This window comes from Zalophus californianus, chromosome 6 (genome assembly GCF_009762305.2).
Source record: "Zalophus californianus isolate mZalCal1 chromosome 6, mZalCal1.pri.v2, whole genome shotgun sequence".
Taxonomy (NCBI): domain Eukaryota; kingdom Metazoa; phylum Chordata; class Mammalia; order Carnivora; family Otariidae; genus Zalophus; species Zalophus californianus.
This window is the reverse complement of record NC_045600.1, coordinates 35,792,217-35,807,434: the sequence shown is the minus strand read 5'-3', so window position 1 is coordinate 35,807,434 and position 15,218 is coordinate 35,792,217. Positions and strand designations below refer to the sequence as shown.

Sequence of the window (15,218 nt, the reverse complement as noted above, 5' to 3'; positions counted from 1 at the left end):
ACAGTGAGGGACACGTTCCCTTTTAAGAAGAACCTGCTGCTGACCTCGTGGACCCTTCCCTTTTGTTCTGACAGAACCTGGAGCTGGTTGAAAAAGGCTTCAGTAACTTAAGGAAACAAATTGAAAATGCCAGAATGTTTGGAGTCCCAGTGGTAGTGGCCGTGAACGCATTCAAGTAAGTACAAAGAGTAGGAGTCGGGTAGGAGGCGGGGGAGGACTGTGAAAAAGAGCCAGAAACCATCTCCCGGAGCTAACTGCGTAGCACCGCGGTTAGCTTTATTTTGTTCTTCGGTTACTGGTATTGGTTATTAAGCCTCTGCTGTGGCAGCCCCTGACAAGAGCCTCTGGGGCGAGAGGGACCACAGATGCCTCCACAAACCCGTCACTTCTTCCACTGAGGGCCCAGGGTCAGATGTGGCTCCCACGGGCCCCCTTCTGCACTGGAGGACACACAGACCTGAAGTAAAATGTTCTTTTTTGCTCTCTAGAGGCCTTTTATGCTGACAGGAGGTCATAGCCCTACGGAGTTCCCTTATTTCAGTAGGTCTAGTGGGATGGTATCCTGACAAAGAGTCAAACATGTTGAGCCAGAAATGTTCATGAAAGAGAGAACTTGTGTAGGTTGTTGAGGTTATTGCAGCGCTAGTTTTGGTCTTTTTATAATGGCCAAACCGTAGCAGAATGGGAGACAAAAGTTTTTTAAAAGCTAGTCTTCTAATGATGTAATATATGGTGATTAACATAACAATAAAAAATTAAAAAAAAAAAAAAAGCTAGTCTTTATTGATTCCTGTGATGTGCCTAGAATGTTCAAGTATTTTGCATGTATTGGTCATCTAAGCCTCATGACATCCCAGGGAAGTAAGTGCTACGGTTATTCCCATTTTACCACGTGGAAACCAAAGCACATAAGGATTAAATAACTGGCCAAGGGTCACCCAGATAGTAAGTTGTGGAGCCAGGAGTCAAACCCAGTCAGTATTACTTGGTTTGTCTCCATTCATCAGTGACTAATTCACTAGAGTTCTCATGGCCAACACAAGACAGTGTCCTCTGCGAACATCCTCATTGCTTTAACACGAATCGCTGCCTTTCCAGGACAGATTCAGAGGCCGAGCTGGACCTTGTCAGCCGCCTTGCCAAAGATCATGGGGCTTTTGATGCAGTGAAATGCACGCACTGGGCAGAAGGGGGCAAGGGCGCCTTAGCCCTGGCTCAGGCCGTCCAGAGAGCAGCTCAGGCACCCAGCAGCTTCCAGCTCCTTTATGACCTCAAGGTGAGTTATTCTCTGTACGGAAAAAAACAAAACAAAACATGATGAGGTTTCTGTGTGGCTACCTCACTTTAGAACCTGTATTTAGCATCTTCAGCCCTGTGGGTTGGATTCCCACGTAGGTGAGTTACACCACCACAGCCAGGGCTATCAACCCCAGACAGCTGTCTTACCAACACACGTTGCTACTTACAGAGTGGCATGTCCCCACGAGAACGCTCTGGGAGGTTGGCTTCCGGCCTCACTTTTGAAAAGACTCACAGTACATTCCCTTTGCTGGCAGGAGAAAGGGTTAAATGTAGGACCAGGAGTGTAAATCGCTACAGCCTTGAACCTGAGGTACCAGCCATGTTGTGGCAAATTGACAAGGGGCTAGCTACACCAAGCTCAGAAGTTTTCTGACCACTTCCCAGTGACAGGGGAAAACCTCATGCTCCTCAGCTCACTTACTGGTTCGGGGTTGCTTCAAGTGCAGAGAAGCTCTCGGGTGCAAAGCCAGAGCACCCCACCAGGGCTTAGCATTCTTTCCATCACTGAGTAACTCTAAGAAGCACTGCTTATTCTGGGCTCTAGTAAAGTGAGTTTGGAGAGAGGTTGTTCTTACCGTAGGGTTGTATTCTGTTTTCAGTTCTCTGCCCATGCATTTCAGGATGTTGTTGGGCATTAAGTAAATATGCCCCCACAACAACTGGAAACTTCATTAGGAACACGGGACAGGTGTGGTATGTAATTGTGCTTATATTTTCCAGGCTGATTCTTGGCTTGGTTTCCAAAAGATAAGCATAGACTTTCAAAATCAGCCATAAAAAGGTAGAAGGAGGAAACCCCAGTATTCTTGAATTAACGTTCTCTTGTTTCTGTTTGCCCTTTGCAGATAAAATACACTGACATTTCGTTAACATTGTCCTATTGACGGTGACATTTTCTTATTGAGCTTTAGTTTTATAGACTGGTTTGAATATCTCTTCAACAAATCATATTTTTAGGAAATGCCATAAACACAAATCTGCTCCCAAATGCAATGAAAGCATTTATAGGTGCGCTCTCTAAGTCCCGCCCATGGTGCCTGAGTTAGGAACCCCAGTCCTGGAAGGCCAGCAGGAGGCCCCAAGGAAGTGGCGTCATGAGGACTTGATCTCTCATTTCTACTTGGAACTCTGCTCCGTTCTGACAAACAGGAGGCTGCCACTGTCTGTCTTGTTTAGCGTCTGTTGGTCTTCAGTCACCGACTTTGGCTTCAGAAGTTCTGAACGTGCCTTGGCATTTCTGAAGCCCCAGAGATAAGACGCACATGAAAGCAATCTCTGTTGCATCTTTATAAAACCATAGCTGAATAGACACTCTATTTTTGTCCATTATCCAAAGCCTCTTCCTAAATTATCACTGTTTAGCTCAGAAGGGATTTTTATCTTTATAGATTGTTGCTCCTTTCAGAAAACAGCATTCTCCCCATATGTCCTCTTGGCCTTACTTGCTGGGGAGCTTAGAGGCAGATATGTTGCCTGGTTTCAGTATTTTGCTCATCCAAGTAGCTTTCCTTCCCATTTCCCTTAGGCAGGCTCTCCTTATGCTGTTTGCTCTGCATCCTAGCGCCCCCTCCGAGCAGCACCATGGGGTGGAGACTCTCACTGGGCGGGACACTCCTCGCCTCTGTGCACTGTTTGCTTTGTAGCCTTCCACAGCACTCCCAGTGCTTGGTGATCACAGAAGTCACTGGGTTGGGTTTTTTTATTATGTAGATGATTTGTTTTTTATACTATTTCTAAGCAACAGCAATCCGCAATTTGTTGTGTTAAAAATAACATCTGCCTCTCCTATACAAACAGGAGGTTATTGGATGGATATTGGTTGTCTTCTTTCATCAGTAGTATCCCAGGTCTGGTTTCATATCAGTCTGATCTCCACCATTGGAACATTTCTTTGTATTTATGAGGAAATAATTCTTGGGTGGCCAGTAGTATTGTTGATGATGTACCTAAGGACGTCCTAAATACGCACACACACACATACACACACACACACACACACACACACACACAATAACTTTACCTCTATGGGACAATTTCTACTTAGAATATCTGGAGCTTGGTATTTTTTTTTTATTATGTTATATTAATCACCATACATTACATCATTAGTTTTTGATGTAGTGGTCCATGATTCATTTTTTGCGTATAACACCCAGTGCTCCACACAGAACATGCCCTCTTTAAAACCCATCCCCAGGCCAACCCATCCCCCCACCCTCCTCCCCTCTAGAACCCTCAGTTTGTTTTTCAGAGTCCATAGTCTCTCATGGTTCGTCTCCCCCTCCGATTCCCCCCCTTCATTTTCCTCTTCCTACTATCTTCTTTTTTTTTTTTAACATATAATGTATTAATTGTTTCAGAGGTACAGGTCTGTGATTCAACAGTCTTACACAATTCACAGCGCTCACCATAGCACATACCCTCCCCAGTGTCTATCACCCAGCCACCCCATCCCTCCCACCCCAACCCCACTCCAGCAGCCCTCAGTTTGTTTCCTGAGATTAAGAATTCCTCATGTCAGTGAGGTCATATGATACATGTCTTTCTCTGATTGACTTATTTCGCTCAGCATAATACCCTCCAGGTCCATCCATGTCGTTGCAAATGGCAAGATCTCATTCCTTTTGATGGCTGCATAATATTCCATTGTATATATATATACACCACATCTTCTTTATCCATTCATCTGTCAATGGACATCTTGGCTCTTTCCATAGTTTGGCTATTGTGGACATTGCTGATATAAACATCGGGGTGCACATACCCCTTCATATCACTACATTTGTATCTTTGGGGTAAATACCCAGTAGTGCAATTGCTGTGTCATATGGTAGCTCTATTTTCAACTGTTTGAGGAACTTCCATACTGTTTTCCAGAGTGGTTGCACCAGCTTGCATTCCCACCAACAGTGTAGGAGGGCCCCCCTTTCTCTGCATCCCCGCCAACATCTGTCATTTCCTGACTTGTTAATTTTAGCCATTCTGACGGGTGTGAGGTGGTATCTCATTGAGGTTTTGATTTGGATTTCCCTGATGCCGAGCGATGTTGAGCACTTTTTCATGTGTCTGTTGGCCATTTGGATGTCTTCTTTGGAAAAATGTCTGTTCATGTCTTCTGCCCATTTCTTGATTGGAACATTTGTTCTTTGGGTGTTGAGTTTGATAAGTTCTTTATAGATTTTGGATACTAGCCCTTTATCTGATATGTCATTTGCAAATATCTTCTCCCATTCTGTCGGTTGTCTTTTGGTTTTGTGGACTGTTTCTTTTGCTGTGCAAAAGCTTTTTATCTTGATGAAGTCCCAATAGTTCATTTTTGCCCTTGCTTCCCTTGCCTCTGGCGATGTTTCTAGGAAGAAGTTGCTGCGGCTGGGGTCGAAGAGGTTGCTGCCTGTGTTCTCCTTTAGGATTTTGATGGACTCCTTTCTCACATTTAGATCTTTCAACCATTTTGAGTCTATTTTTGTGTGTGGTGTAAGGAAACGGTCCAGTTTCATTCTTCTGCATGTGGCTGTCCAGTTTTCCCAACACCATTTGTTGAAGAGACTCTTTTTTCCATTTGACATTCTTTCCTGCTTTGTCAAAGATTAGTTGACCATAGAGTTGAGGGTCCATTTCTGGGCTCTTTATTCTGTTCCATTGATCTGTGTGTCTGTCTTTGTGCCAGTACCATACTGTCTTTTTTTTTTTAATTTTCTTTATTTTTGAGAGAGAGAGAATGAGAGGGGAGAGGGTCAGAGGGAGAAGCAGACTCCCCACTGAGCAGGGAGACTGACGCAGGACTCGATCCCGGGACTCCAGGATCATGACCCGAGCCGAAGGCAGTCGCTCAACCGACTGAGCCACCCAGGTGCCCGGTACCATACGTCTTGATGATGACAGCTTTGTGATGGAGCTTGAAGTCTGGAATTGTGATGCCACCAGCTTTGGTTTTCTTTTTCAACATTCCTCTGGCTATTCGGGGTCTTCTCTGGTTCCATACAAATTTTAGGATTATTTGTTCCATTTCTTTAAAAAAATTTGATGGTCTTTTGATAGGGATTGCATTAAATATGTAGATTGCTCTAGGTAGCATTGACATCTTCACAATATTTGTTCTTCAAATCCATGAGCATGGAACGTTTTTCCATTTGTTTGTGTCTTCCTCAATTTTTTCTGAGTACAGATTCTTTGCCTCTTTGGTTAGATTTATTCCTAGGTATCTTACGGTTTTGGGTGCAATTGTAAATGGGATCAACTCCTTAATTTCTCTTTCTTCTGTCTTGTTGGTGTATAGGAATGCCATTGATTTCTGTGCATTGATTTTATATCGTGCCACTTTACTGAATTCCTGTATGAGTTCTAACAGTTTTGGGGTGGAGTCTTTTGGGTTTTCCACATACAGTATCATATCATCTGCAAAGAGTGAGAGTTTGACTTCTTCTTTGCCGATTCAGATGCTTTTTATTTCTTTTTGTTGTCTGATTACTGTGGCTAGGACTTCTAATACTATGTTGAATAGCAGTGGTGATAGTGGACATCCCTGCCGTGTTCCTGACCTTAGGGGGAAAGCTTTCAGTTTTTCCCCGTTGAGAATGATATTCACTCTGGGTTTGTCATAGATGGCTTTTATGATATTGAGGTATGTACCCTCTATCCCTATACTCTGAAGAGTTTTAATCAAGAAGGGATGCTGTATTTTGTCAAATGCTTTTTCTGCATCTATTGAGAGGATCATATGGTTCTTGTTCTTCTTTTATTAATGTATTGTATCACATTGATTGATTTGCGGATGTTGAACCAACCTTGCAGCCCAGGAATAAATCCCACTTGGTCGTGGTGAATAATCCTTTTAATGTACTGTTGGATCCTACTGGCTAGTATTTTGGTGAGAATTTTTGCATCCATGTTCATCAGGGTTATTGGTCTGTAATTCTCCTTTTTGATGGGGTCTTTGGTTTTGGGATCGAGGTAATGGTGGCCTCATAAAATGAGTTTGGAAGTTTTCCTTCCATTTCTATTTTTTGGAACAGTTTCAGAAGAATAGGTATTAATTCTTCTTTAAATGTTTGGTAGAATTCCCCTGGGAAGCCATCTCGCCCTGGGCTCTTGTTTGTTGGGAGATTTTTGATGACTGCTTCCATTTCCTTGGTGGTTATAGGTCTGTTCAGGTTTTCTATTACTTTCTGGTTCAGTTTTGGTAGTTGATACATCTCTGGGAATGCATCCATTTCTTCCAGATTATCTAATTTGCTGGCATGTAGTTGCTCATAATATGTTCTTATAATTGTTTGTGTTTCTTTGGTGTTGGTTGTGATCGCTCCTCTTTCATTCATGATTTTATTTATTTGGGTCGTTTCTCTTTTCTTTTTGATAAGTCTCGCCAGGGGTTTATCCATCTTATTAATTCTTTCAAAGAATCAGCTCCTAATTTCGTTGATCTGTTCTACTGTTCTTTTGGTTTCTATTTCATTGATTTCTGCTCTGATCTTTATTATATTTCTTTTCTCCTGCTGGGTTTAGGTTTTATTTGCTGTTCTTTCTCCAGCTCCTTTAGGTGTAGGGTTAGGTTGTGTATTTGAGACCTTTTTTGTTTCTTGAGAAAGGCTTGTATTGCTATATACTTTCCTCCTAGAACTGCCTTTGCTTCATCTCAAAGATTTTGAACAGTTGTGTTTTCATTTTCATTGGTTTCCATGAATTTTTTTAATTCTTCTTTAATTTCCTGGTTGACCCATTCATTCTTTAGTAGAATGCTCTTTAGCCTCCATGTATTTGAGTTCTTTCCGACTTTCCTCTTGTGATTGAGTTCTAGTTTCAATGCATTGTGGTCTGAAAATATGCAGGGAATGATCCCAGTCTTTTGGTACCAGTTGAGACCTGATTTGTGACCTAGGATGTTATCTATTCTGGAGAATGTTCCATGGGCACTAGAGAAGAATGTGTATTCCATTGCTTTGGGATGGAATGTTCTGAATATATCTGTGAAGTCCATTTGGTCCAACTTGTCATTTAAAGTCTTTATTTCCTTGCTGATCTTTTGCTTAGATGATCTGTCCATTTCAGTGAGGGGGGTGCTAAAGTCCCCTACTCTTGTTGTATTGTTGTCAATGTATTTCTTTGCTTTTGTTATTAATTGGTTTATATAATTGGCTGCTCCCATGTTAGGGGCATAGATATTTATAATTGTTAGATCTTCTTGTTGGAGAGACCCTTTAAGTAGGATATAGTGTCCTTCCTCATCTCTTACTATAGTCTTTGTTTTAAAATCTAATTTGTCTGATATAAGGATTGCCACCCCAGCTTTCTTTTGGTGTCCATTAGCATGGTAAATGGTTTTCCACCCCCTCACTTTCAATCTGGGGGTGTCTTTGGGTCTAAAATGAGTCTCTTGCAGACAGCATATTGATGGGTCTTGTTTTTTTATCCAGTCTGATACCCTGTGTCTTTTGATTGGGGCATTTGGCCCATTTACATTCAGGGTAACCTTTGAAAGATATGAATTTAGTGCCATTGTATTTCTTGTAAGGTGACTGTTACTGTATAGTGTCTGTGTTCCTTTCTGGTCTATGTTACTTTTAGGCTCTCTCTTTGCTTAGAGGACCCCTTTCAATATTTCTTGTAGGGCTGGTTTCGTGTTTGCAAATTCCTTTAGTTTTTGTTTGTCCTGGAAGTGTTTTATCTCTCCTTCTATTTTCAATGACAGCCTAGCTGGATACAGTATTTTTGGTTGCATATTTTTCTCATTTAGTGCTCTGAAGATATCATGCCAGTCCTTTCTGGCCTGCCAGGTCTCTGTGGATAGGTCTGTTGCCAATCTAATGTTTCTACCATTGTCGGTTACAGATCTCTTGTCCCGAGCTGCTTTCAGGATTTTCTCTTTGTCTCTGAGACTCGTAAGTTTTACTATTAGATGTCGGGGTGTTGACCTATTATTATTGATTTTGAGAGGGGTTCCCTGTGCCTCCTGGATTTCCTTCCCCAAATTAGGGAAGTTCTCTGCTATAATTTGTTCCAATATGCCTTCTGCCCCTCTCTCTCTTTCTTCTTCTTCTGGGATCCCAATTATTCTAATATTGTTTCGTCTTACGGTATCACTTATCTCTCGAATTCTGCCCTCGTGATCCAGTAGTTATTTATCTTTCTTTTTCTCAGCTTCTTTATTTTCCATCATTTGGTCTTCTATATCACTAATTCTCTCTTCTGCCTCATTTATCCTAGCAGTTAGAGCCTCCATTTTTTATTGCACCGCCTTAATAGCCTTTTGGATTTCGACTTGGTTAGATTTTAGTTCTTTTATTTCTCCTGAAAGGGTTTGGTTTCTCTAATATCTTCCATGCTTTTTTCAAGCCCAGCTAGTATCTTTATAATCATCATTCTGAACTCTAGTTCCGAGATCTTACTAATGTCCGTATTGATTAGGTCCCTGGCAGTTGGTACTGCCTCTTGTTCCTTTTTTGAGGTGATTTTTTTCGTCTTGTCATTTTGTCCAGAGGAGACTAGGTGAATGAGAGAACAAAATGCTAACAGCATAACAATGACCCCCCAAAAATATCCAGTAAACCAATCATTAGAGACCTGAAACTGGGGGAAAAGAAAGAGAAAGAAAGAAAAAAGATTTAAAAAAAAAGAATATGATCAAATATGATCAGGCTGGTGCATAGGTCAGTGCCACACACTAGAGTTTGGGCGTATTTTGGTCTGTTAGAAGAAACTGCCTCCCAAAATTTTAAAGAAAAGCTTATATATGTACAAAAATAAGGGTGAATACAATGAAGGGATAGAATATGACTGTAAAGATGAAAATTATAAAAGATTTTATAAAAGGAGTTGATAAGAAGTTGGTTGAAAAAAGAAAGAAGAGAAATTAAAAAAAAAAGGGGGGGAGAGAATGTGATCATGCAGGAGACTAGAACAAAGCCATACACTAGAGATTTAGGGTATATTTTGGTCTGTTAGAAGAAACTGTATCCCAAAATTTTAAAGAGAGAACAACTTATCTATTTACCAAAAATAAGGTTAACTACAATGAAGGGATAAAATATGACTCTGGGATTGATAAGATGTTGGTTGAAAAAGGGAAAAAGGAAAAGAAAAAAAAAAAGAAAAAGAAAATTAAAAAAATGACCTTTGAAAGACTAAAGAATCATCGTAAAAAAGCCATGAATTCTATGTGCAGTATGCCCCTAGCGCTGGAGCTCTGCCGTTCTCATTGATCGGTAAACTTGGTCTGTTGCCGTGGTTCCCAAATGTCTTTGCCGGAGGCGGAATTGCCCCGCCCTTGTTGGGTCCGGGGTAAGTAATCTGCTCGGGTTTGCTCTCGGGAGCTTTTGTTCCCTGCAAGCTTTCCGGATAGCTTTGGAGGACGATAGTGAAAATGGCAACCTCCCAATCTCTGCCCTGGAGGAGCCGAGAACTCGGGGCCCCGCTCCTCAGTGCGCCTCCAGAGAAAAGCAGTCAATCACTCCTGTCTCCCCGTTCTCCAGCCGCACTCCGTGTTCACCTGGCCTGTGACCGAGCATTTCTGTCTCTGGCACCCGACGCCATGTGGAGTCTGCAAACCCAGCAGATCCCTGCGTTGCCCTCACAAGCCGCTCCTCCCGGGGGAGGGAGGGGAGTCTCCCCGGATCTGCCGCTTGTTGGGTCCCTGCTGGAGGAGCAGTGTCCCGACTGTGCTGCGGATCACGGTTTATGGCAACCCTGAGCTGAGAGTCCAGTCCTCGGCTCCGTCTCTGCAGCCGGCTTCCCCGCTCCGATACCTGGGAGCTCTGCCGCACTCAGGCACCCCCGGTCTTTCTGTGACCCCGAGGGTCCTGAGACCACACTGTCCCAGTGAGGGTTCACCTCCCGCTTATCCATTGGAGCGACATCCCTCAGTGAAGCAGACTCTAAAAGTTCCAATTTTGTGCTCTGCGGCTCTATCACTTGCCAGAAGTGGCCGACAGAGGCCCCCTCCCCCGCCATCTATCTTCCGAATATCGCCTCGGATTCACTTCTCCGCACGTCCTGCCTTCCAGAAAGTGGTCACTTTTCTGTTCAGAGAGTTGCTGCTATTCTTTTCTTCGATCTTCTGTTGAGTTCCTAGGTGTTCAGAGTGGTTTGATCCCTATCCAACTGAATTCCTGAGACCAGACGGAATTTAGGTCTCTTACTCCTCCGCCATCTTACTCCTCCCCCAATCTGGAGCTTGGTATTAAAAGAAAATGTTTCTAATATAAATATACCTCAAACTCTCTGCGTATCTATTTGTGTATGTAGGGATGCCTGGGTGGCTCAGTCGGTTAAGCCTCTGCCTTCGGCTCAGGTCATGATCCCGGGGTCCTGGGATTGAGCCCCTCAGCCTGCTTCTCCTCTCCCTCTGCCTGCTGCTTCCCCTGCTTGTGTGCGCGTGCTCTCTTTCTCTCTCTGACAAATAAAATCTTTAAAAATGCGTGTGTGTGTGTGTGTGTGTGTGTGTGTGTGTGTGTGTGTAAAAGCATCTTCTCACCCTCTTCGGAACTCTGACCTGTAACGTGGCCCTGTCCCAGTTCAGCATCATGTGCACCCAGTCATGGATACCCCTTCTTTCTGCTGTGTATTAGCTCCCGATTGAGGATAAAATCAGGATCATTGCACAGAAGATCTATGGGGCTGATGACATTGAACTGCTTCCTGAAGCTCAACACAAAGCTGAAGTCTACACAAAACAGGTAGATATTTGGTTGTTCTGTCACTTCTTTACAGAGCAGCCTGGGAGCAGAGCTCCCGAGTTCTCCCAGCCCTGCGGGGTGCCCACTGCCTCGCTTTTCTGGATGTTAGCCCTCTCCCCTCTGAACCCTGTGTTTGGATGAGGTGGTCCAGGCCATTATCTGCCCAGGGGTGGTATATGAATGTGTGGAAAAGCCATGAAAAATAGGGAGTGTCTTCCTCAAATATTAAGAGCCTGCTTTCAGTTGTCTTCTCGTGTCTGCTCCAAGCTACCATCTTTAATTGGTTATGTAGATGAAAATACAATACTCACTTTTGGAATATGGTTGTGGGTACTTGCCTCTCTCACCCAACACAGAGATTCTTTTTTTTTTTTTTTTTGGATCTCTAATAACTAAGCTCGGGGTCAGTGAGGTCCAGGTGGGTATAAAGGGAATTGGATGTTTTAAATAAATGGAAGAATCGGTATCATCACAGTGCCCAGGTGTGCTTTGTTGCACTGTCAGCCTTTCATTGGTCCTGCTTCTTCCCTTCTCTCCTCAGGGCTTTGGGGACCTGCCCATCTGCATGGCCAAAACACACTTGTCCTTGTCTCATAACCCAGAGCAAAAAGGTGTGCCCACAGGCTTTGTCCTGCCCATCCGTGACATCCGCGCCAGCGTCGGGGCTGGTTTTCTGTACCCCTTGGTAGGGACGGTAAGTGAGTGCTACAGGCGGAAAGCGGGCTGGTTTATCAGGGCTTCGCATCTGAGATCGGCCACCAAAGGCGCCGGGCAAACCCTAGCAGAGCAGAGCTTGCTGAGCAGCAAGCTGGCGTCAGGCCCGTAAGGACTAGTCCTCCGGCTGTGGACCATCCGGGTGTCGGTTCAAGGATGAAGCATGACTGCTTGTCACAAATAACAGTTCTGCTTCCCAGGGGCAGTATGACCTTGACTGAATCTGGGACAGGCCTCATCGATCATCTGCGATAGTGCTAACATATAATCACAACTGACATTCACTGGACGCCTTTCACAGATGAACTCAGTCCTGCCAAGCATCCTTTGAAGTAGAGACAGAGGCTCTCCCTGTCCCGGGTCTTCTTGACATGCCTGGAGCTTAGGCTTGAAACTCACTGGGAATTCATTGTTTCTGAATAAAGAAAATGCCCTTAAAATGCAAATGAATCCTGTAGATGTGAAAAGTGAGGTCGCCTATTTCCACTTCAAGAAGCATTCATTATCAGATGCTTCTTTATCTTAGGAATCGTATGCATATGGAAAGAAGAGCTGACCGTCCCAGGTTAACAGCTTCCCTGTGCCTGGCTTACCCCCTTTGACACCCCCTTTGATCTGCCAGGTGTCCTACACCTGCAGCTTGTCCTTACCTGCAGTACAAGACTGACCTGTCAAACAGCCAATTCACCATGAAAATGAATCCAGTAGATCTCCTAATGGAGCTACGTCCCTCTTTCGGGATTGTAAGAAAGTGGTAGGAAGTGGTATTATAGAGTCAAAAATATGTAACGTGAAAGCCACATACAGTTTTCACTGCTGGTTCTGGCCTTGGGCAAGTTATTAACGGTGTGTGCCCTGCTCCCCTCAGCTCTCAGCATGGGGCAATATCATCATGGAACAACAGTGGCCAGACAAGTGCCAGTGTTTCCGGGGGTTGGGGGGGTGGGAATCCTCTTTGGGAAAGAGTAAAAATACTGAAAATCTGAATCACTGTTTTGGGAACCATCTTTAGAGTTTTCTACACCATGCACATCTGTGTCTGTATCAGTGGGCACACGCTCAGTATCTTTAACGTCATCTTCAGGCTTCTCTGCTAAGTCTCAGGAACAGTCCCTTCCTTTTCCCCCTTGTTCCCACACCCAGCAGTTGCTTACAGAGTTCACGAATAGAGACTAATATCAGATCCCTGTAGAATGTTCTGGTTATACTTAAGTTGTAGAAGTTGAGCTTAAATTCTCCTGTCTGGATCTGATTGGGAACTTGTATGTATTAGTTTTACAAGACACTGTTAAGGTGAAAGTGTACTGAGCTTTTACTTACAAGCCTTATGGATCTGCAGCTAAGTAGATATTTGTCAAAGCCCAGTCTTGAGAAAAGAAGTTAAGTACAAATGTAATCTATGGCATTACAAGCTCAGTTTTAGAAGGCCAAACTGGACCAGTCAGAATAGTGGTTATAAAGCTATCTAGACTTTCTACAGAAATGTCTTGTCCCAAGTTAAAGGACGCTAATTTCTAATGTCTTCCTGAAGCAAAATAATACAGGCATTGATGCAAGACTCATTAAAACAAAATTAAAAAGCAAACAAGCCCTGTACCTCCTTTTGGTCTTGTGAGAGGGGAGGAGGTGACTCCTCAGCCTCCCAGCCCCTCTCCTAGACCATGAAGGTGGAAGGACCTCCTCCTGCTTCTTGTTACAACTGTCAGTGTGGAAGACGGCCGTGAAGCCTGGCATTTGGCGTGCTGAAGGACACGAGGGTTTCTCTTTGGGTCATAACAGGATCAATGACTTGGTTTTCAGTGTGTAACAAGAAGAGTACCAATTTATTTACAATTGTGAAATAATATTCTGTTTTTGTGCCTCAAGCTTTTTATCTGAAGGGAAGGTGGAAACAAAGATCACTTTTATTTTTCATGCTATTTCACATCTCCTAGATGAGCACGATGCCTGGACTGCCCACACGGCCCTGTTTCTATGATATTGATTTGGACCCTGAAACTGAACAGGTGAATGGGTTGTTCTAAAACAGGTGAGTTGTTACTGGTAAGAGTTTTGCTTTTTTCCTTTGAGGTACATTTATGAACTATGGGATTCCAGCAAAAGCTCTGAAAATGCAAATTCGAATGCTTTCAAAACTTTTCTTTCCAAACATCATTGAGGGGAGAGTTGGCAGTAACCAATGAAGGAAATATTCCAGTTTTGGAAGAAGAGCATGGCTTGTCACGGAGCAGTGTAGGGGAGAAAGCTGCCGTCTAGTGAACTCTGGAGGGACTGCCACGGAGGCTGGGCTAAGGGTCTGTGTACTTTGAGTAGATAGCAGGCAGGAGTTGAGTAAATGTCCCTGAAAGTAGAAAAGAAAAGGAAGCAGGACCAGTCCAGGAATACTTGGGATCTTAAGGGAAAGGTCCCCAAGTACTCATCACAATGAACAAGCCTTCCCTAGACACATCCAGTTGAAATTTCAAAAACATTAAAAATGTAATCCTAAAAAGTCTTCTCCAGAAAAGAAAAAAATGGCTTGTCTATGAGGAAACGGGAATTAGAGTGAACACCTGTCTTCTTGTCAGAGTAAGGGGCTTTTTGACAATGGAGGAACCTCGGGCTGACTTTGCACCTGCACTTAACGCCCACCAGATCTATCCAGAGGCTTTCAGACATGTGCAGGTTTGCCGCCCCACCTCCCTTCCTAGGAAGGTATTTAGAAGTGTCCTCCGGCAAGATGGGGAATCAACCAAGAAAAAGGAAGATATGGTTTTCAGGAAACCGAATCCTGATCTGGGCAGTCATGAAGGAGAATCCTGACAGCTGCAAGGGACCTAGAGTTACAAGTCTAGGAGGGAGGAATTGAGAACTGCTAGAAAAGACAAGGGTATCAAAGGGCAGTAATGCAAAACTGAAGCTCTCACATTGTTTACCAAAGTAAAGGTCCAGGTGGAAGCAAACTAGTCCTCTTCTGAGCAACCATAGGATGGCTGCTTACAGGGAAGAGACTGTGTGCTTGCTGCCCGGGAACACCGTTCTTCCTTTAGGAGGGCTTCTGTGACGCTGGGAGTGTCCTTCTGGCTCAGGCCTGGCCTGGCCTCGGACAGTCTTCACATAGCCAGGATGCAAGTGCCGCGTGTTGTTTTCAGGCCTGCAGGCCAGCCCGACAGAGGTGGTCATGGAAAGGTTGGAAACAGCGGCTTTGGCAGCGCCAGAGGGGAGTGCTGTGGCGGGGCAGGGGAGAGGCGAGGTTTCAGCTCTTCGAGGAACATTTACTTTTCTTTTCTTTTTCCTTCTCCTTCTAGATTGCCCCTCTTCAAGAAGCTGCTCCAAATACTTGGCCGGCATCCATTCAGGCTGACTGAAGTGTGGGGAAGTCGAGAGAAGTCAGCCCCTGCCTTGAAGATCTTAGGCAGTCAAGGGCAGGCGTTTCCCCAGTAGCTTTCCTTTGGTCTTAATTCCCACCATCGTGTATAAGTTAACATAAATCATGCACAAGTCTGCTTACTTTACTGAAGTTGCACAGAATAAAAGGAAATGATTTTGCGATCT

The 15,218-nt window shown here is 43.9% G+C and overlaps 1 protein-coding gene across 3 annotated transcripts in view; it reads left to right on the top strand.

Moving 5' to 3' along the window:
* MTHFD1 (methylenetetrahydrofolate dehydrogenase, cyclohydrolase and formyltetrahydrofolate synthetase 1) overlaps nucleotides 1–15,218 on the top strand; it is a 61,625-nt gene extending 46,407 nt beyond the window's left edge. For all 3 annotated transcript variants that reach the window (XM_027570599.2, XM_027570601.2, XM_027570600.2), the window contains 6 exons: nucleotides 75–175; nucleotides 1,099–1,276; nucleotides 10,863–10,970; nucleotides 11,512–11,664; nucleotides 13,619–13,713; nucleotides 14,972–15,218. In XM_027570599.2, the coding sequence (XP_027426400.1) occupies nucleotides 75–175; nucleotides 1,099–1,276; nucleotides 10,863–10,970; nucleotides 11,512–11,664; nucleotides 13,619–13,708 (630 nt within the window). In that variant the 3' untranslated portion in view covers nucleotides 13,709–13,713; nucleotides 14,972–15,218. The remainder of the gene's footprint in view (nucleotides 1–74; nucleotides 176–1,098; nucleotides 1,277–10,862; nucleotides 10,971–11,511; nucleotides 11,665–13,618; nucleotides 13,714–14,971) is intronic.